The sequence below is a fragment of the Schistocerca serialis genome, chromosome 3 (genome assembly GCF_023864345.2).
Source record: "Schistocerca serialis cubense isolate TAMUIC-IGC-003099 chromosome 3, iqSchSeri2.2, whole genome shotgun sequence".
NCBI lineage: Eukaryota > Metazoa > Arthropoda > Insecta > Orthoptera > Acrididae > Schistocerca > Schistocerca serialis.
In genome coordinates, this window is record NC_064640.1 from 85,688,026 (window position 1) to 85,711,714 (window position 23,689).

The following is a 23,689-nucleotide window of genomic DNA, read 5'->3' on the forward strand; positions in this document are numbered from 1 at the left end:
TTTACCTATGAATGAGTCTATGTGATCATTCAATTTCATATCTCCACTAACTGCTACACTGTGGTATTTTTGTGAGTCAGCCGATTCCAATTGTAACTCAATGATGCTGCAGTCAAAGTATATAACATTTTGCATTTTGTGAGGGGCACAATTTTATAACATTTTGCATTTTGTGAAGCGCACAATTTTATGTTTCTGAACATTTACAGCAAGTTGCCACTCTTTGCATCAGTATGAAACCTTATGAGGATATGACTGAATATTTGTGGCTCTTTTTTTTTTTTGCGATAGTACTTTACTGACAGCTGCATCAACTGAAAAAAGTCTGAGGTTATTATTGACACTGTCTGCCACATCATTAATATGCAACACTAAGTAGAAGGATTCCAACACAATTCCCTGGGGTACACTTGAAGTTGCTTCTACACATATCAAGGACTCTCCATCAGAGATAATATTCTGCGTCACTGCTACTGAAAACCTCAATCTAGTCACAAATTTTGTACAATACCCTATATGATTGGACTTCCTTTAATAAATGTTGGTGTAGCACTGAGTCAAATGCTTTCCAGAAACAAACAACTACTGCATTCATCTGACTGCACCAACCCATCATTTTCAGAATGTCATATGAGAAAAGCTCAAGGTAGGTCTTGCACAGTCGATGTTCCTGGAGAGTACAGAGGATACCATTCTAGTTGAGATACCTCATTATATTTAAGCTCAGAATATTTTCTAAGATTCTACAACAGATGTCTATGGTACTGGAGGATAGTTTTGAGGGTAATTTCTTCTACGTTCCTAGTGTCTGTGTGGCGTGAACTCAAGAAAATCCCTCAGAGATCTGTTCAGGGAACTAAGGATACTATTTCCCAATATATTTATTCGTTAATGAAATCTGCCATAAAATATTCCTTTTTATCAAACCAATAGCTCAATTAATGGAATCAATACTAAAAATAAGAATAATATTCATAAAGATTTGAAATCACTTATTTTATTCCACAGACTTATCATTTATTCAGGAATAGGCATTTTCAATAACTTGCCAGCAGCCATAAAAAGTTTGGTTACGAATAAAGTTCAGTTTCAGAGGAGCCTAAAAGATTTTTTGGGCACCAAATCCTTCTACTCTACTGATGAAGTTCATAGAAGAATCAGTTGATGTAAACATTATTATTGACATCAAATGTCATGACTGTTCATAAAATCATACATCTTTACATCTTTGGTGCAATAACTTGATCAATCTAAATACGTGTTGCAAACTGAATTTTTTTTTGTTCGATGATGTGTGTCTGCAATAGCTTAAGAATCATCACATGCACCTCTGTGTATTATACCATTACATGTTCTGTGACTAGTTACCACTTAACTGAAAACATATTTAAGATTTTTTGATTTATTGCATATTCATGAGTACCATTTAACTTAGGAACTGAGGAAGGATATTGGTATCTCTCTTTTCTTGTAAATATGTATTATTATCTGTTCTTGTTTTATGACATGTTTTACATTCTTGAGGATCTCCTCACTGTGGATACATGGAACAAAAAGTTCATCTGATCTAATTTAAGTCATGAGCATCTAGGCATGAACTCCAGTGCTATGGACAGTGTTGGGTCATGTTAGATAACTCGTACAATTCTTGTGGTGAATCTTCTTGTGAGTGGGACAAATTACTACTACTACAAATAACTACTACCACAGGATTCAATTCTGGGAGCACTCTTGTTCTTGCTATATATAAATGATTTTCATATTCCATAGATAAAGCAGAAAGGGTCTCTTTGGTGATGATACACATATAGTAAATGAGCTCAACAGAGATGCAACAGAAGAAGGAATAAATGAAGATTAATTGATCCTCGATAAATGGCCTATCCATTAATGTTGAAAGTGATACGAAATGGATAAGCATGTGAGGTTGCTAGTAGGGAAGGGAAATGGTCAACTTCATTATTTTGGGAGAATTTTAGAAAAGTGTCAGTCATTTATGAAGTCAACCACATACAGAACACTAACGCAACCCACTTTGGAACACTGCTCAAGTGTTTCAAAACCGCACCACGTCAGACTACAGGAAGCCATTGAAGCAATTCAGATACATGCTGCTAGATTTGTTACTGCAATCAAAACACGGGTATTACAGAAATGTTCCATGATCTGAAATGAGAGTCCATGGAGGGAAGACATACTTTTTGTGAAACACTTTTGAGATAATTTAGAGAATAGGCAGTTGTGATTGACTGCAGAACGATTCTACAACTACCAATGTACATTTCGCATAAGGGCAGTGAGAACAAGACAAGACAAATTAAGGTTTGTATGGAGTCACACAGAGAGTTGCTTTTCCTTTGCTCCATTTATAAAGTGGAACAGGAAAGGGAATGACTAGTATTGGTGAAAAGTACCTTCCTCCATACATCATATGATGGCTTGCGGAGTATGTAAGTAGATGCAGATTTAGACTAGGAACTAATACTAACAATAACAATAATAATGTTAATCTGTACTACTATATAAAGACATAGTTTAAAACTGCTGTCAAAAATTTTGAAAGACTCTTGACTGATTTACTTCAGATTTTTACACAATACTTGGATAAAAGTTTGGACAGACATATAATACGCATTTTTTTATACATATCGTATATAAAATGTATACTACTATACAAAGGCAAATCATTGTTCACCATTGTTACCAAAAATCTCTCTACATTTTTTTAAAACAACACTGCACAGATTTCCTGTTACAACCGACTGTGAGAAAGTAAATGCTGTGCAATGCTCTGCTGATGAAGTGTGGTTTCATTTTCTTTCTTGCAGTCAGTTTTAATTACGATAGCAGCACATTTAAACATCAGACTAACTGTTTCTCCCATATATATTATTTCTCCTTTTATACATAATTTTAAACAAAATTTGTACGCACAACTATGTACTGTTTTGTTTTCTTTCTCACAATCTGTTTTAACAGAAAACAGGAAAGTTGTATTTATGGCTTATGATTATACTACTACTACTACTACTACTACTACTACAGAATCTGAATCCTCCTGCACTTTGTAATCCAACCTGTTTGCAAATTAAAACTGTGCAAAATACTGTCACTGAAGCCACTATCCTCACAGACCCAACAGTAGGAAAGGTCTCTCATACCCGATATACAAATGATCCCAACCAGCTCACCCATTCACTTTAAGCTACTTCAGATCCCAATCACAGTTTTGTTGGCGCGTCAAAGAGTGGGGGGGGGGGGGGGGGGAGGAAATGGACAGAGAGAGGTTGTGGGGGGTGGGGGGAGGTGAATGGATACAGAAATAGAGGGGGGGAAGGAAGAGATGGACAGAAATAGGGTGGGGGAGGAGGAGATGGGGAGAGTTAGGGGGAGGAGGAAGAGATAGACAGAAATATGGGGGATAAGCTCCAGCTCTGGAATTTGGAAATGAGGAATGCCCAATTGGAAATCAGGGAACCTAGTTGTAAACGCAAAAATGCAGATTTCAGAAACAAGAGCATATATTGTTGTTTTAGAAAGTAGGTAATTAGCTGCCTTCAGAAGCTGGAGATGTGATTCAGTTCTCTGATAATGTGAGGGGGATACTTCCAAAGCAAGGTTCCTGCTACCAGGAAGAGTTATGGAAGCCTGCTGTGTGAAGGAGGGAGATGAGAGGATTGTGATCTGGTGGGTGTGCTGTTCCAATAACAGCGTTAAGGTCATGGAGAAATAAGAGGGACTGTATACACTGAGCAAACAGTAAAGTAGACAGACAGTATGGAAAACTGCACTTCTTCATATGTATCCAGGATAGTTGTGCATAATAAGGTGACAAAAGATCAAAATGATGAACATCACAGGTGTATTGTGTGCAGACGTTTCATCACCAGCTCCAAGTCTCATCAGCTTTCCCGAGAAAAACATTGAAGCATAACACTGCAGTAAACAAGAATTCGAATCACAAACATTTGTACAAATTTCTTTTACAGGCCCAAATGGAAGAACATTTTATATTTTTGTAGGGGGTGGGAAGATACTGGTGTCTTCTTACAAGATGTTGCTCTGTGTTAAGAGCAATGTTTGTGGCATTTAGGATTCCTGAAATTTAGGGCTAACGAGCAAAGAGTAACCAACAAGGATAACTTCAGTTTTAGATGGATAGAACTTTAACCCCACTTTCTGTACTCATTTTGATGATGCATACATGTCAACAATGACATTCTCAATAAATGTTCTAAAGTTCATTGTTTTTGTACTTACATATAACTGGAGGTCATCACCATGCAAATTGTATTTACAATGGGACAGAACTGATGATATGTCATTGTTTGGATCATAAGTTATTTTTACTGCAGCAAACATTGTGTTTCAATAAAATATTCTTCTTCATTCGTTTATTTTCTTAGTAATTATTAAATGTTCCATTTTTGTTGGGTACTGTACCTTATAACTGCAACTGCCTCCAAAAAACTCTGTTTACTAATTCTTTTACACATCTTACAATCCAAGAATCAGAATGACACAAAATAAAATGCATTTTGTTATAGCACTGTGATACATACCAGCAGCCTTGCAAGGTGCTTTGAAGCATTAGTTGTTAAATGGTTGTTCCATATCACAAGAATGCAGAGTCCCGCCCCAGATGGCTGTTCAGCTAGTCCATCAGCTATATGGCAAAGGCCGGCATCTTGAATGTTGTTGTTACTGTAGCAATGTATTCATTACAATGAATAAACAAATTTCACATCAAAAAAGACAGTCTGTATGTTCATTAATCATATCTCACCTAATGTCAAGTAGTTGAAGGGTTTCATTTGCACGAAGCAGGGCACCAATCTGTATAGCATCTGTTGGGCCAAGATTGTTGTCAGCCAAATACAATTCCTTCAGAGCACTGTTTAATTTCAGAGCAGAAGCTGAAACAGTCACAAATTTCAATAATAACATGAGCAATTTTGTATATACAAAAATAAAGCAGATTATTTCAGATGACCTTTTGATTTCTTTGGAAAGAGTTATAAAAGACAAATTTCCAGCTATACAACTAAGTTATTGACTATAGAGAAGTTACCAGTATTCTGGGTAAAAAATTACTGCTACTGACATATTATGATGTGTTTCCAGCCTGTGGAGGGCATAAAATTTGAGATGTGTCTAAACTGTGCAAGTGCCTGACTACAAATCCAGTGGCATGAAGTTTTTTTCCCAGTTGGCCTTTGATTTTTTCCTGTCCCTTCTTGCTTCTTTTACCTCTGGCAATGATTTGTTAATGTGGAAAATGCCAAGTTGCATCATGGTTGGGAGTCCAAATTAAACTGTGGGCTCCCCTTTAACTGGCTGGGTAAAGAAGGCAAGGGTATATAATCTCCAATAGAGCTACATTTAGTAAAGCTCTGTGGTGTTCAAACCAATCTCCAAGTTGAGGACAGTTATTACTTATGTCCAAAGGATGGAAAAAGAACTTTTTTTACACATTCACAGACATTCATAAAAGGTTATAAAAGTTGGAACACACATAATGAACTCTTAGAAAACAAACTGAGCACTTCTGTACTTGTCTGGTGGCTGTTATTCATCATGGAAACAGTGAAATATGGAAAATAGTACATCATAATTGTTTTGAATCTGTCAATAGGTATGGCACAGTTTTTTACGTCTTAAGGAAGCTCAAACAGTACATCATGGATACTAGAGCTGTACCCTCCCTTATCTTTATGAAATTATTATCTTTTTATACAACAATCTGACATTTTTTAATAAAATCATTCTGACTACATTTGCAACACATGAAAACAAAGAAAACTTTTTGTTTTCCACACAAAAACTAAAGTTATGAGATTAAGCACACACAAGCAATTATATGAGAGATAGCTGTGGTGTTGGAGAGAGGAGAACTAGGGTGGGAGGGGGGAAGGGGATAGGGGGGAGGGGGATGAGAGAGAGAGAGAGAGAGAGAGAGAGAGAGAGAGAGAGAGATCTTTGTGACGGTCAACTGCAGGATCCATCGTGCAGGTATGGACTTTAAATGAGTACCCATGTTAAGGGCGTAATGTGAGTATCAACAATCGGAGGAAACCATTGTTGTTAGGATCATCTGCCATGGGTCACAACGTACTGATGACATGGGCTACTAACACTTACTGCAAGAGGTGAACATGGAGTAAATCACTGTGTCAGATGACGAATGACAATGATGGTGACAACAACAATGACGACGACAACAACAACAACAACAACAACAATAATAATGATAATAACAACAAAAACTACCACCACCAGCAAGCAGCCATACTGTCCAAAGTGCTCATATCATTAAGGTTCAGTTGTACAATCATATTTTAAAGCATGGTTGGCAATATGTGGAACAGACTAACTACAACACAACTGTATCTATTGTACAATCTATTATATTCCCCATTTAATTATACCACAAACAGAATGCCATTCTGTTGGACTGACAATACAGATCAAGTTAATTTAATATGTTTGTGAGCTAAAGTTGTTATAGTCAATCAGTTTTGTTTTTGTATGAAGAAGTATTAAATGTAAACATAAATGAGAAGTATTTAACCCTCTCACACCCTCTGGCTTCAACTGTATACATTAACTTTCACTGTGACTTAGCTGCAACAGAAGTATTTTCCCCCAATGAAAACCTGAGGTACACAGATGTTGATGTTCGTCCTTTTCATCATGCACAAGTGCTGCCAACCATTGGGCACCACTATGAAAATATCAGTAAGTCAGTGTGCAGCAGCTTGTGACCACCAGAATACAAAGATGTGGTTGGTTCGCTATATTCCACTGTATAGTTGAATATTGTTATTTTTGATGGTAATTATTGAATGATCATTTTACTATTTATTACAATAGAAAATATTTCATAATTAGTTATCTTAATCCACAAAACGAGCCAAGTGTACAAAGTATGTTTTGAAAACAGGTACATATTTTTGTATAAATATTGCATCCAAAAATCATTAAAAAATCGCCTAAGAGCATTACCACGTAAATAGAAATGTTCTCTTCTCCAGAAAAAATTCACGTCTGAAAGAGTTAAACTGTCAGAATTACACTCTTGAGCATACACTACAACAAGTGGACACCAAAGTGTGCTCTAAGAATTTACTGGAAAAAAAAGTTACTGTATGCAGTCACAACTATTGAACAGTTAATGAAAAAGATTTTAATAGCCTTGAAAGTTACATGTCACAAAACACTGTATCTTGAAGCCAGTTAAAGGATTAGATATTAGTTGTTCAGCCATTACATGATGTGTCATGTAGTTCTAAACATCAGAATACATTTGTTTAGGTAACATACTTAAGTGATTAACATTGCAAGATCACAGGTTAACATAAGTGCAAGATAAGCCACTGCAAATGTGAAATGCTGGTTTATTAATAATCAGTGTAACTGCCAGAATGTTGAATGCAAGCATGCAAAAATGCACACATTGTGTTGTACAAGTGCTGAATGTCAGTTTGTAGGATGGAGTTCCATGCCCGTTGCATTTGGTCGGTCAATACATGGACGGTTAGTGCTGGTTGTGCATGTTGTTGGATTTGTCGTCCGATGATGTCCCACATGTGCTTGATTCGAGACAGATCTGATGTACAAGCAGGCCAAGGCAATATGCTGACACACTGTAGAGCACATTGGGTTACAACAGTGGTACATGGGCAAGCATTATTCTGTTGGAAAACACTCCCTTGAATGTTGCTCATGAATGGCAAAACAACAGGTCGAATCACCAAATTGACATACAAATTTGCAGTCAGGATGTATGGAATAGCCATGAGTGTGCCCCTGCTGTCACATGAAATTGCACCCCAAACCATAAATCCAGGTGTAGGTACAGTGTGTGTAACACACAGCAGGTTGGTTGCAAGCCTTCAACCGGCCTTCTAACCAACAAATGACCATCACTGGCATTGAGGCAGAACCATCTTCCATCAGAAAAACATAACAGATCTCCACCCTGCCCTCCAATGAGCTCTCGCTAGACACCACTGAACTCACAAATGGGCGGTGGTTTGGGGTCAGTAGAATGCATGCTACAGGATATCTGACTCGGATCTGTTCTTGAAGTAACTGATTTGTAATAGTTTGTTGTGTCACTGTAGTGCCAAATGCTGCTCAAACTGCTGCCTTGTCATCTTGCGACCATACATCTCGTGACCACCACTGCCAGCAAACATGTACAGTGGCTACATTTCTGCCAAGTCTTTCTGCAATATCACAGAAGGAATATCCAGCTTCTCACAGTCCTGATACATGACCTCATTAAAACTGACTGGGGTGCTGACAATGGCATCTTTGTCACCTCAAAGGCATTCTTGACTAACACCAATTCACCATATTTAAGACTGAAAGTAACTAATGCTCATGACTGTTGCAGCGTGTATTTAAAGCAAACCTGATTTGCACCCTCATAGTGGTGATACCAGTGCCACTGTTATGCGACTGCTGTGAAATTTTAATAGACATCATCTTTCAGATGTAGAAACACACCTACCAACTGCGATTTATGTCACACAACTTCTTCTTGGTGTTCTGATTTTTTTTTTTCTCTCAGTGTATATCATTGCTGCAATGTTGTATTTTATCTAGATTTTGGAAGAATAGTAACTGTGGCATACCTAACTTTTGCTTGTGTAATCACCTCTAACAGTTAAGGGGGCTGGCATGGGGTAGTGGGAGCATGAATATGCAAATCAACAGGTAAGAATCGCAAAAATTACTTCATAAATATTTAATAGATACTAGAAAGTCTTAAATCTGAATATTTTAAGCATTCTGGAACCTGTTCATTGTTATAGGACAACGACAGCAGATTTTCATATTATTCCTTATAATAAGAATCTCACATTGTATATGGTACTTTCTGATTAAGTGCACATATAATGAATCTACTTTATCATGTATACGGTTTTACAATTCACACAACTGTGCCAGTTCACCATCAAAATATCTGAAATTTTTTTAGCTGCATCGCATAATGAATGCAATATGTAACATAAAATGCTTTGCACTGTATGTATTGCAGATGAAAACACTGTGGCAACAAAATATTTATACAAATTACACACAGATTATTAATGGAGTCCTGATTATAGCTTCTTCGTGTTTCTTTGAGCAGTATGCATCAGATGAAACAAGAGAAATGTAAATTAACAGGTTACTATATATACTCATTTTCCCAGCACTGAAATTCTGTCTGTAATGAAATTAAAAAATGTGATTTCTTTTTAATTCATGGTCTTCATTCTGTTGAAACAGATGAATCAGTTTGTTATGCTTTAGTATGAATACTTTATTGAAAATATTATATTTATAATGGTGAGAGCACAAATAACGAGTAAACCATAGAATATATCTCAAAGTCAATGAACAAAAATGAAATCAAAGAACAAAGAGGATTCATTGGTATACAATGCAGCTCATAATGACATAGCATCTTTACCACTCTTCATCACTCTCCCCCACCCCAACCCCCAGACCTCTCTTTATTGTTTGATTTCATGACTGTTCATTGATTTTTATATTTATTCTTTGGTTTACTCGAGTCATTCATGTTATCACATGTATGTTATAAATGTTGTTGATAAAGTATTAATAGTAAACACAACATTTTCGTTGACCACTAACACTTCAAATTGTGCAGCACTGCATGCTAAATATGAGACAGTCACATGAATTGCACCATGTATTTTCCACGCACTGACTCTTAATTTAATTAGCTGACATAACCTCTGACAAGACCAAACACTGTTACATCATTGCTGCTCTTAACAAGGACACGGTCATGGAAAATCCAGGATTCTTGAACTCACCATCAAGTGCTGACAAATACACTTAAATTAAAAGTGCTCTGATCAGTCGCTTGTCTCGATTAGAAGCCAAATGACTGCAAATGTTACTCCACACAAAGGAATTGCGTGATTGCACTCCTTCTCAATTGCTGCATCATCTATGGACCATGGCAAGCAATTTTGTTAATGAAGACATTCTCAAAAGTATCTGGCTGTCACACTTACTGCCTGACACACAGGAGATACGCATTATATATACTGGCAACTTCAACCTCCTCCAAAATGGTGGACCATATTGCCAAAATGTATCTGTCCACATGTGTTGCAGCAGTATTTCCACAATCAGAGAATTGCCTGGTCTCATTACAAGCACAAATCACTTAGTTTACCAGACAGGTTGCTGCTTTTTAGACACAAGATGTCTGTCACCCATCGCAGTGCCAACGATCACCAAGCAAACACCACTGTTCGCCTTCAGCTGAAAAAGGTATGCTGGTAGCATACATGATTTGGTTCAAAAGCACAACAATGCCGTTTCCCATGCCTTTTGTAATGACAGCAACTGGCTGCCCAGATGGTAGCCACGGACTATTTGTCACTGAGCACTATTCTAAATTACAGTAGCTAGTGGACACATGTCAGCACATATAGATGTACCTGTCATCTTGATTACATTACTGCTCTACGCAGCCAATGGTCCCACAATCAAGACATATGGTCACGTATCAGTTTCACGAGACTTCAGCCTTCATAGTGGTGGACGTAGTATACCCCATCCTTGAAGCAGATTTTTTTTATCATTTTACAGTCTGCTACTGGACTGTACCACAAGTGCCTTCTTGATACAACCACTAACTTTGACAGCCATGAGTTTTTAAGCCATGTGGACAATACTGCCATACACAAGATCACTGGTGATTCTCCAGATCCAGAACTCCTTGGACAGTTTCCACAGATCACTCAGTGGCTATCCACACTAGTTTCTGTGTAGCACCCAACAGAGCACTATATTCTAATGATGACAGGAATGTTGATTCACACTCAACATAGTCAGGTACTGCCCAAGAAATTGCAGGTAGTGAAGTGGGAATTTTCTTCTATGCTTGCCCAATGGATCTGTCATCCATCATACAACAACTGAGCCTTGCCTCCGCATGTTGCTCCAAAGAAGACTAATGGATGACATTCACATGATGATTACTGGCAATTTAATGCCAGAATGATTCCCGAGTGGTATCCTGCCTGGCACAATGAAGATTTCTCATTCAGTCTTCGCCACAAACACATAATCTCAACAACAGACTTGATATGTGTTTTTTATTAAATACCCATTGCTCCAGAAGAGACACCTGAGATCATTGTCTGTACTCCATTTGGCCCACTGGATTATGCAGTGCTATGCAAACCTTCAAGCACTTTATGAACAGAGTCACATGTGATGTCATTATCTGTCATGTCCATCCTGATGATGTTTTGGTGATGTCCAGCTTTGAAATGGAACATTTGGATCATTTACGACAAATCCTCACTTGCCTCTATTGATTCAGTTTAGTCATCAACCTATTGAAGTGTGTGCTTCGAGAAATGGAGAAACAGAAGTTTGAAGAACCAGGAATTCAGCTGCCGCAGGAGAGAGTGGAAGCCATGAACAACATCCCACAGCCTGTGACTGTTGAAACTTTCTTGGTATTGCTAACTATTATTGCCACTTTGTGCACAGCCACATGCTTTTGGCCATCCACTAAACATCTTCTTACAAGGTTCGTCAAAACCACGTGACTAACTACAGTGGACTAGCAAGAGCGGAAACTATCTTCAACAATTTGAAGACTGCTACATCTGAGAACACATGTTTAGCGTACCCCATTCCACAAGCATCTCCCACCTTGATGATTGATATATCTCCAACTGCAGTAGGTGCTGCACTTTAACAACAAATAGACCAAATATTAGTAGCCATGTTCTTCAGTCATCACAACAGAGCTAGTCAACATATGACTGCAAATTACACGTAAAGAAAAAAAATTCTGCCAAATGCTTGAAGGCTGACAGTTTATGTTGGTAAAAGTTTAAATATCTTAGGAAAAGCTTTTCTAAGGGTGTTTTCATAATGACAATTCAATACGGTCAAAAGCAAATGATGCTTCCATCAAATCCTTTCAGATGTACAACACATTCAATTCATGATGTCAGTCTGATACTGTAATTTAAACAAATAAATAGCTATACAGCTATTTTCAGTTCTTATTCTGGGAAATCAATCTGATGTTTCAAACACAATGATGGTTCAAATAGCTGTGAAAGTGATAGTTCCAACTGGATTGATCACTGCCAAGACGTTTTTCTTTGACAGCTCATTCCTGATGATCATGATGCATTGTAGACACCTTGTGCACACACCTTTCTTGATTCCCTTAAATATCCCCATGTTGTGGTTGGTTCTTCTTGTTTCCAGTGATATTCCTTTGCTGCAATTCATCAATCAGATCATCATAATGAGTCACGACTTAATTTAAAAAAAAAAAAAATTGTAACCACAAGAGGAAATCTTCAACTTGCAGGAAACCCTTCAGTTTCATAGCCTTGTTAACTGTCATGTAATCTTTAGTATCATTGTCAATATTTTTTGCCATGCACTCAACAATTTCCTTTTGGTACTTGTATATAGTGGTTACATTCCAAATTTGAAATTCCAACTGATGGAATGAGGACAAACAGGAACACATTTATTCTCTATCTCATCAAAAGTGGCTGTGCCTTTAGGAGACTGGGGAAAAAAGGGTATAAATTTCTGGCGAAGTTACTGAAAAAAATCTATAGCCGTTTACTGCCTGTCACACAATGTTCAACAGTTATATTTAACTGATTTGCATAGCTGTGAATAAAGTGAGTATTTTTGTACACATCTTTAATTCCAAACCTCTTTTGTGGTAACTCATAACAGTAGCACTGCTGTAACTCTGAGCTATCAGTTTTTCAGGTATTTCATTTACTTTCATTTTGTCTTGTTGATTGAGAGCAGCTACAGTTACATTATTTACAGTGTGAATTTTTGGTCGTACAAAGGAAACAAATCTTTATTTATTTCCCCCAGTAGCTCTTACTGAATTATTACGACCAGCTGTGACAAATTTGCATACCGAATTATTACAACCAGCTGTGACAAATTTGCAGTCAGTCAGTGATTGCAGCTTCGATTACCAACAATTTTTTCTTTGACAGCTCATTCCTCATGGTATTGAGGAATACCTCATCAAGTGATTCTAGGAATTTATTTTGAAGAGTTTTGGGCATACGTAAGAAAATATGGTTTTCTGATTTCTCAATGTGCTGCTTCAATATGCATCCAAACTCTTACATTATACCAACTGAACTTTCAAAAATTCCGGGGTTCGTGCAATTTTCTGTTTCTTCATGGCCCCTTCAGGCAAGTTCGAATTTGCCACAAAATTTAACACCATCTATCAGTTTACTCAGTATACACCAATTCTTTGAACATTTCAAATGTGTCTTTATATTAAGGCAGTAAGCACTATCACAAGTTGGCACATAATGTCTGTTGTGGATTGGCAAGACAGCCAATCCACTATGAGAGGAAGCCGAAAGGCACGTGTTTTAGCTCACGCAGGCTGGCGTGAGGTCTGGAACAGGTCAAGGAAATGAGACTAACAAAAAAACGTATGTAGCTGCTGGAATACTTAACTTTAATCCATAATTGGTGAACATCGCTCTTGACGGTACATGTTTTACAGCATCAATAGTAACTGGTAATGGCGCCTTGCTAGGTCGTAGCAAATGACGTAGCTGAAGGCTATGCTAACTATCGTCTCGGCAAATGAGAGCGTATTTTGTCAGTGAACCATCGCTAGCAAAGTCGGCTGTACAACTGGAGCGAGTGCTAGGAAGTCTCTCTAGACCTGCCACGTGGCGGCGCTCGATCTGCAATCACTGATAGTGGCGACATGCGGGTCCGACGTATACTAACGGACCGCGGCTGATTTAAAGGCTACCACCTAGCAAGTGTGGTGTCTGGCGGTGACACCACAATGTCCACTTTTCTTAGCACTGAAATTTCACTAAATCATTTAATTACTTTTCATTGGAGTTATGTTTTTTCACTATTGCATGAAAATTTGTGGTACCATTCTCAGTCCATGTAACAAGACAGGTGAAACAGAAAATTCTATTTTACACATCACAACCAGTCAGCTGCATTGTAGATTGTTCTGTTGAAATTGTGTGTATAATGTTGACTGGATTTACACACTTTTTGTTCTTGATTAATGTTTACACTATGTCTGAGTAAATCAGATTCTTTCACTTTTTTTCTGAGCTCATGTTCCAAATTTTTGCCTAATAAATTGCACACTGATTTCATATTGTGCTGTTTCAGACCTGTGGTCTGCTGCAGATATTCACAATAAAATAAAACCCACTAGATCACAGGCACAATGCACTTGCACAAAGAGACTTTCTAATAATGCACTTTCTTCCACAAATGCCGTCAACTAGCTAGTACACTAAAGGTAATGGGACATATTTCATGTGCTTATTTCCTCTAATCATAAGTGAAACTCCCACTGGATGGTGACAGTTATATTACCATATTATGGTGCACTTCAATGATACGTTTGCGAACTTATTCCCATAGCAGATCAAACTGCCAATGCCAGAAACAAAAAACTATCTAAACTGTTGTTGTTGTTGTTGTGGTCTTCAGTCTAAAGACTGGTTTGATGCAGCTCTCCATGCAACTCTATCCTGTGCAAGCTTCTTCATCTCCAAGTAACTACTGCAACCTACATCCTTCTGAATCTGCTTAGTGTATTTATCTCTTGGTCTCCCTCTATGATTTTTACCCTCCACACTTCCCTCCAGTATTAAATTGGTGATCCCTTCATGCTTCAGAATGTGTCCTACCAACCGATCTCTTCTTTTAGTCTAGTTGTGCCACAAATTCCTCTTCTCCCCAATTCTATTCAGTACCTCCTCATTAGTTACGTGATCTACCCATCGAATCTTCAGAATTCTTCTGTAGCACTACATTTCAAAAGCTTCTATTCTCTTCTTGTTTAAACTATTTATCATTCATGTTTCACTTCCATGGCTACACCACATAAAAATGCTTCCAGAAAAGCCTTTCTGATACTTAAGTCTATACTCGATGTTAACAAATTTCTCTTCTTCAGAAGGCCCTCTACATTTTATATCCTCTCTACTTCTACCATCATCAGTTATTTTGATCCCCAAATAGCAAAACTCATTTACTACTTTAAGTGTCTTATTTCCTAATCTAATTCCCTCCACATCATCTGATTTAATTTAACTGCATTTTATTATCCTCATTTTGCTTTTGTTAATGTTCATCTTATATCCTTCTTTCAAGACACTGTCTGTTTTGTTCAACTGCTCTTCCAGGTCCTTTGCAGTCACTGACAGAATTACAACGTCATCGGCAAAACTCAAAGTCTTTATTTCTTTTCCATGGATTTTAATTTCTTCTCTAAATTTTTCTTTTGTTTCCTTTACTGCTTGCTCAATATACAGACTGAATAACATCAGGGATAGGCTACAACCCTGTCTCACTCCATTCTCAACTACTGCTTCTTTTTCATGCCCCTCGACTCTTATAACTGACATCTGGTTTCTGCATAAATTGTACATAGCCTTTCTCTCCCTGTATTTTACCCCTGTCACTTTCAGAATTTGAATGAGAGTATTCCAGTCAACATTGTCAAAATCTTTCTCTAGGTCTACAAAAATGTAGGTTTGCCCACTATCACTATCAAAACTTTAATACTAAATATCAATCAATAGTGCATCAAAGCATATCAGGAATTTGACAGTGAAGTTTCAGCTGCTCTGATCACCCCTTTCTGATGTAAGCAGTGTAACATGAAAATAGTGTGGAGGCTGGCATGACACTTTTAGGCAGTATGATCAGAATCAAGCCATTGGGGCACCCATAAGAGCTGCACTGGGTATAAGAATCATGCCCCCAAACCTCTGCTACATAGAGCAAACTGGCCATTCACCTTGAGACCAGCTACTATCTGTTCGAAAAATGTCACTCCATATCAACAGCTCCATCTCACAGCATTTAAACTTCAAGCTGCGCCTGCACTGGGATGCTACTGGGCACCATTTCCCTGCCCACAAACCACCTGCCTGCAATTTACAGGAACTGCGTGACCTGTGAATAGACATCTAGTGCCACATACCGTTGAAAACCTATCACGGACCTGTCAAATCCACACCATGCAGAATACTGCTGTTCTGCATTCTAGATGTGACCCAACTCACTATTAGGCTGGTGGTCATAACATTTTGGTTAATCAGTATAAATATAAACTGTTAACTACTTTAAACAAAAAGTTCTTAGGTTTCCAGCTGGGTCAAGTAATTAAAATTGCACAAGCTTTCGGCCAAGTACTCCTTGGCCATTGTCAAACAGTATGACTACCTTTGGGATGCTGGTACACCCCTTATATACACTAGCTGCCTGCTGTGACGTCACTGGTGCCTGTGCCATCGCCGTATAGGGCATTTGCTGAGCTGAAGGCCACCACCTCTGTTTATGGCATTATTGGTGATTTTTATTTCAATAGCTTCTTTAATTCCACAATCTCAAACCTGTTTGTGTTTCATCAAATTTTATCCGGTGTCCATTTTCTAAAGCATGATCTGCTAAAGCAGATTCCTTGGGACGATGTAGGCAATACAGCCTCTGATGTTCCTTCCTGGATTGTTCCACAGTGCATACTCCTTGTCTGACATAAGACTGGCCACACTTGCAAGGTATCTTGTAGAACCCGGGTGTTCTGAGACCTGCTATGTCTTTCAATGGTCTCAGTAATTGACACATTTTCATCAGAGGCCTGAAGATTGATTTGATCTCATGTCATTTTGGCAGATGGCTCATCTTACCCAACCTGGAGCCAGAGCATGGCAAGATAGCAAATTTCTTTTCCTGCTCCTTGTCGGTGGTCTTGTTGCGAGTCTTAAATAAAATCATTTATTTGATGGATGTTGTAGCCATTGTTGCTGAAGACCTTGTGGGTGGCTCAGCTCATGCGGCAGGTTATCAGCATCTGATATCATTCTTGCATGATGCACCAATGTTTGTAAAACAGTGCACTTCTGTGCTGGGTGGTGATGGTTGATGGCACGCAAGTACAGATCGGTGTAGGTAGTTTTTCTATAGACGCTGGGACAAAGGCATCAATTTCATTTGAGGTGGATGAGAATGTCAAGGAAGGGCAATGCGTCATATTTTTGTACCTCCATTTTAAACTGGATATTACTATTAGTGTCGTCGAGGTGTTCCATGAAATCGTCAAGTTTCTCACATCCATGAGGCCAAATGATGAATGTACCATCAATGTACTAAAAGAAACAACTAGGCTTTAAAGACGCCATGTCTAAGGCAATATCCTCAAAATTCTACATGAAGCTGGTACTAGTGCTAATGAGTTAATTGCAACACTGTCTGTCTGATTGTAATACTGGCTGTTGTACAGAAAATAGATGTCAGAGTGTGCTTAAATAGCTTGACCACTTCACTGACAAAGATAAGTCACATGCTGAAACAACACAAGATCAAATTGATGTTCAGGCCTCAAACAAAAGTCCATCACTGGGACCAGTTAAAGACACAGCAGGGCTACAAGACAGCTTCTGAGTCTGGCCAGTCTTATGTTGGACAAACAGTATACACCGTGGAAAACACAGGAAGGGGCATGATAAGTTTTATTGCCTACACCACCCTGAGAAATCTGCTTTAGCAGATCATGCTTTAGAAAACGGACATTGGATAAAATTTGATGAAACATCCATCGTGGTTTGCAGAAACAGCTTCTGGGGTTGTGTAATTAAAGAAGCCATTTAAATAAAAATCACCAATAACAGCCTGAACAGAGATGGTGGCCTGCAGCTCAGCACGGTGTGGGATCCAGTGATTGTGTGGTAAAAGCCGGCATATCAACGGTCAATAAAAAGGAATCATCTCATTAGGGAAACAATGGCAAGAGACTGCTATTTGTTGTTACTTACACTGCTGCTTTCTTTGATAATGATCAACAAGAACCAAATAATAGACTGGGTATGATAGAAGATGTTCTGAACGAGAGTTTAGCGAAAATTTTTCTCCGTTTGAAAATCGTTGCAGGTGCCTCTTTAGTACATTACATTCTACACAGAAATTAGAGTCATCTTAGATTTAAAAATCTAGGCAATTGCCGTGCTTCATTTCTGACTGTATCACTATTAGGCATAAGAATAATACGAATATAAACGTGACATGATATGTATATTCTTCCGCGTTTGCTCTTGTCTCACTCTAGTTTCGTAGTTTATTAGGCAGACAGGATTTAAATGAGATAGCAACAAACACGAACCAATACATGACAAAATGTTTACATTCATATTATTCTTATGGTTAAGAGAATACTGCAAGTGATTCACAATTCATAAAAGTTTCTTTTAGCAACAATCTCTTCTAACAGTCAGGAAAAAATTCAGAACGTAGAGTTGGCCATATTGACAAACATCCCAAACAGTCTTCCCAGTCGGATTTTCGTAGTACATTGAAATGCTGCTACATTCGAAGATGAACAATACGGAATTTGTATTTACTTCGTTGGATAATGTATGAAAATGCAGTGGTCGAAACTCGGGGCGGAGGAAGAAGCTCGTCTTCCACTTTTTTTTTTAAAATTTACTTACTGACGCAGAGGTTTTGTCGCCAGTATTTATCTTTGTGCCTGCAATGCATGCCTGTGTAGCGCTACATATATTCGACGGCAGAAGTTAATTGTGGTGGCACCTACCAACATTTTTCAGAACTTCCGTTTGCTTTGCAGTCAATTCTAAGCTGCAGGCGGTTTTTTGGATTACAAAAACCAGAAAAAAAGTGTGGCTTAGATTCGAGTAAATACGGTAAATGAGCCTACAACCTCAAATATAGAGATAAATAGCTCCCAGGGGAATACAGATAGAGACAAACTTCTTACTTTTACACAAATTAACACATGTTGAATTAGAAATAAGCTTTTGGAATTAGAATATTTGTGTAACATTCACAATGTAAATATTATATGTATATCTGAGCATTAGTTAACCCAAGCTCAAGTAAATCAAACAATGGAAAATCCAGGATGGAATGTGACAATAGAAGAAGAAGAAGAAGAAGAAGAAGAAGAAAACTAGCATTTGCAGGAAAGTACTGAAATTAGTGTGTCATAAGCTACTTCTAATCAGTCATAAGGTACAAAATTAAATTTTGGGGGGTAGCTCGAGCCATATGACTCAAATATAAACTTCAAAAAACTATCATTAGAAATATGTGCAATATAAAGTGAAGAAATCCATGTCAACCCTCCTAAGAAATCTAAGTATATTAAGTGTTCTCTCATTTTACATCTGCGAGCTGATTATCTTCATACATAGTAACCCTGATTTATTCATAGCAAATCAATTTCAACAGGATTACAGTAACAAGAACCAAAATAATTTTATGCTACCTGTCAACTGCTTATAACTTTATGCTCAAACTCCATGGTATATGGGTATGAAAATTTACAACAAAGTAAAAGGAAAAGAATTGCTCGGTATTAATTCAGAAATGGTGAAAAAATCTTACATGACAGACTGGCACAGAAATGTTACTATTCAGATGAAGATTTTGTGGAGGACAACTTGAAAATTTGAGCAGGAGAGAACACGTACTTAGGATATTATAGTTTGTTATTTTTTGGAAAAATCATCAGTTTGTGTCAAATATGTGTTCAGTACAGTATATTAATGATATTTTAAGGAAAACTGCAAACAAATTTTTGTGCACTGACAGGTCTCATGTACATTAAGTCAATGACTTGAAACTGAATGTTATGAGACAATAAACTTCTATTCTATAAACCAAAGTCTGCCACTTGCTTTGTCCATGTCTGAGCGTATGTGATCATTCCATTTTATATCCCTTCAAAGCATTACACCCAGGTATTTGTATGAGTTGGCTGATTCTAACTGTAACTCAATGATATAATAGGACACTACAATTTTCTCATTTTGTGAAGAGCACAATTTTACATTTCTGAACATTTAAAATTATCAATCTTCGCACCACTTTGAAATCTTATCAAGATCTGACTGAATACTTATGCAGCTTCTTTCAGACAGTATTTCATTATAGATAACTGCATCATTTGTAAAATGTCTGAGGTTACTTTTAATATTGTCTGAAAGGTCATTAATACACAACATGAACAGCAATGATCCCAACACACTTCCACATCTGATGATGAATCTCCATCCAAATAACATATTGTGTCATTCCTATCAAAAATCCTCACTCCTGTCACAAATTTTGCCTTATACCTCATATGATCATACTTTTGAAAATAAGTGTAGATGTGGTACTGAGTCAATGCTTTTCAGAAACCAAAAAATACTAAATCTACCTGACCACATTGATCCAAAGCTTTCAGTAAGTAGTCTTACATTTCTACATAGAATGGATCACTGATCTCAAACACATGACTAGGAATTGCAAATTTAAATGCTGTTGTGGAGCCTCATTTCAACATAAAATGCTTTGCGATGTCATTATTCAAAACCTTGCTAATAACAGAATATGGACTAAGTTCTAAAGCGCCACAGTCCTGGTCTAAATGACATGCTAAAAGTAACCGAAGCTCAAGAAATGCAAGACTTTGCCAAACTAAAATTTAATGTGTTTGTTGTTGCAATGCTGACTGCAGATTGCTCACAGCAGTCCCAGTTTTGCAGGGCACAGTACAATGGCCATCACAGACATAAATATAGTTTGATACACCCAGCCGCTTCCTTGGCTAATTTAAACCGTTAGAAGTCTTGTGTGGAAAGTTAAGTAACACATGACTGCTAGAACTGCCTTCTCCACTATGCGGAATGCCGTCAGTGCCACAAATCAGAACACACAGAGAAAGTGTGCATGCAAAAGAAACACTAAATAAGTTCTGTTCCACACAAATCCTGACCAGAGAAAATGGAAATAAATATTATCTCTCATTCTGAATCTGTACCCACTCATCCTGGCAATTGACACAGGAACTGTGGATGAATGCGACGAAATTACACGGCAAAACACACAGTAGAAAACTTATCACATTCTCACCAGCTCTTCTATGTTTTGTCAATAATAACTCAATAAAGACAGTCTTCCACAAGTCAGAAAAGACAGTCACATTCAGAGGACAAACCACAAAATGTTGATCTCCTGCAGATTTGCAATCAATTCAGTTAGTTACTGGTGCTTCACTTACACTGATTAATCAACATACTTATGAGCAATTGGGACACCCTCAATTACAAAAATCATGACTGTACCTTCTGGCCTATAATGGTGAAGTATCTCTGTTCTTGTAACATGTAATTTGCATGCAGAATGTAGAAATATGACATTAATGCCATTCACTGTAGTTTAGTCCCAATATTTTTGGCATTGATGCTTTTGATTTGTTTGTTTTAGATATTCAGGACAACATGCTTGCTATTGATACACAATTATCCCATGCCAGTATTCATCAGTTATGTGAAAAATATGGATATTTGTTCTACGCAACACTGAGACATGCCAAGAATTTTCACACACACATTATGCTCGAGGACAATACAAAAACTAAGTTTTACCACACTCACCTGGTACCCTACACCATTTGCGATGAAGTTGCTTCTGAACTCAACATATTAGAACAAACTGGAACTTTGAAACCAGTTTCTGCAAGTCAATGGCCACCTCCCTTTGTGATCACAAGAAACACAAGCAGGAAGGCTTGACTTTGTGCCTACTTTAAAGCTAGAGTAATACTCTCAAGTAATGAGTGAGTCCTTCCTGCTTCTACGCATTGACAAACTTATTGAGCACCTAGCAGGTCGACGATTCTTTTCAAACATTGACATTGATGGAATCACTAAAACTAAGCAGCTAGTGAACCAGCACAGGACATGACAGAGGTGTGATAAACAAATAGTAGATATGATGGCTCGCTGACACTCATGTGTGGATAATAGGCTGAGTTTTTCAATTGGCCTTTACCTAACAGTCCTTGGCAACATATTCATACTGCTTTTGCTGGTCCTTTTTGAACACGACATTTCATGATCGTCTACGCATACAGCAAATATCCTTTTGTCATTCCAATGCATCTGACTACTAGCACTATCGACACACTCACTTCTATCTTCTGCTTAGATGATTTGCCATAAACAATTGTTCTGGGTAATGGTCTGCAATTTTCTTCGTTAGAATGTCAACAATTTTGATAACAAAACTGAATTCAGCATTTTTGAATGACACCATTCTCTCCTCAATAAGTGATGAAGCTGAACATTTCATTTGCACTTTCAAGGCTCAGATATCCAAACTTCATGCTTCACACTCAAAGGAAAGTTCTTTGCTGTTCTCTCTGAGCGCCTATCGCTTTCAACCTGGCTCATGGCACTTTGCCAGTGGAAGTTTTACATGGTTGTCACCACCACACACTGCTGCATCTCTTTCACCCTTGTCACTCTTGTTTCTTCACCTAATTCTGGAGTGAAGTTCCGCACAAAAGATAAAACCTTTCTGTCATGTCTATAACAAGACTCAGAACTGGAAAAGTAGCATAGTCACTCAGACATTGGGCTGCGCTCTTTATACCATTCACATAGCATCGAGCACCCATCAACAGCACCAAAACCAAATAAGTTTCTGTGATAACTCTGGTTCCGCCGCAGATTTTCATTCTTCAGACATGTGGCCTGCAACCCAGCCTGCTGTACCCACGCAGCTCCTGCAGGTGCCTGACATCTGGCACATGGGTCTTCCAATGATTCTGCCATGGAGATAGACCCATGCCCGCCTACGAAGCAGCTGCGAACTACACAGTAACTATCACATCCTTTGCCATTCAAAGCAGTGAGGTCATTTAGCCAGAGATTGACCGTGCCAGTGCTGCATCCATCTGTGCCAGCAGATGAACATCCTATCTTCAAATTTTCTGCAGATGTTCCCAGTGGTTCATAAGACAAATATAGGGATGCACCCTCTGCCACTGCGCTACAACAAACCCCATCAGCAGCACCATTGTACAGACCTCCCCCTCGCCATGGCCTGCACCCATCCTATGTGATGATGGTGCACAATTTTGGGTAGAAGAAATGCTGTATCGACAGTGTCTTCATCGACTGCACCCAGCGCGACATGCACAGCTATGTACGAGATGGCACATTTAAACGTAGCCCTTTCACTGCTTGCTGTCTGCAATGCGTGTCGCAATACATACACCAGAGGATGCTAAATTCACATGATTTCACTACTTGCAACTCACTACCTGGGACTCTAATTAACCAGTGCAATCTTTTAAGCAGCCACACTCAGAGCTTCACCCCCAGATTCAGTGCATTTTCAGACTTGTATCAACCATAGTATGGAAGCCTGCAGTGAGAAAATACATTGGTGTAGAACAATGCTACTAAACATTACCATTAGTCAGAAACTATCTGACTGTATTAATATTCAAGACTATTTGTTTCTATCAAGAACATTACTCTCCTTGTGTAAAGCTCAGCACTGCAGGAGAACTCACAGCACTTCAAAGTTATGTGTACATATGGTAAATAAACTAATTAACATTACCTTTTGCACATTTCTGATTGTCTTTCTTGGCCACCTCAATTACCGACACATCAATGTCCTTCTTGTCATCCTATTTTGTTTTTTTTGTTGTTTGCTTTTTGTGTGTTGGATAGAGGTTCCACAACTCTAAGTAAAATGCAGAGGGTGTTACCCTTGAGGAGACATTGGGCAAGCTTTAGCAGTTCAATTAGCTCAGTTCAGAGCAGATAATGCATATACG

The 23,689-nt window shown here is 38.1% G+C and overlaps 1 protein-coding gene across 1 annotated transcript in view; it reads right to left on the bottom strand.

Annotated features, from left to right (window-relative positions):
• The window catches only part of LOC126469749 (protein phosphatase 1 regulatory subunit 37), a 242,527-nt gene that overhangs the window by 36,959 nt on the left and 181,879 nt on the right, over positions 1-23,689 (bottom strand). Inside the window, exons 6-7 of the mRNA XM_050096963.1 lie at positions 4,787-4,916; positions 4,563-4,704 (exon numbers count right to left, since the gene is read on the bottom strand). Coding sequence (XP_049952920.1) covers positions 4,563-4,704; positions 4,787-4,916 — 272 coding nt within the window. The remainder of the gene's footprint in view (positions 1-4,562; positions 4,705-4,786; positions 4,917-23,689) is intronic.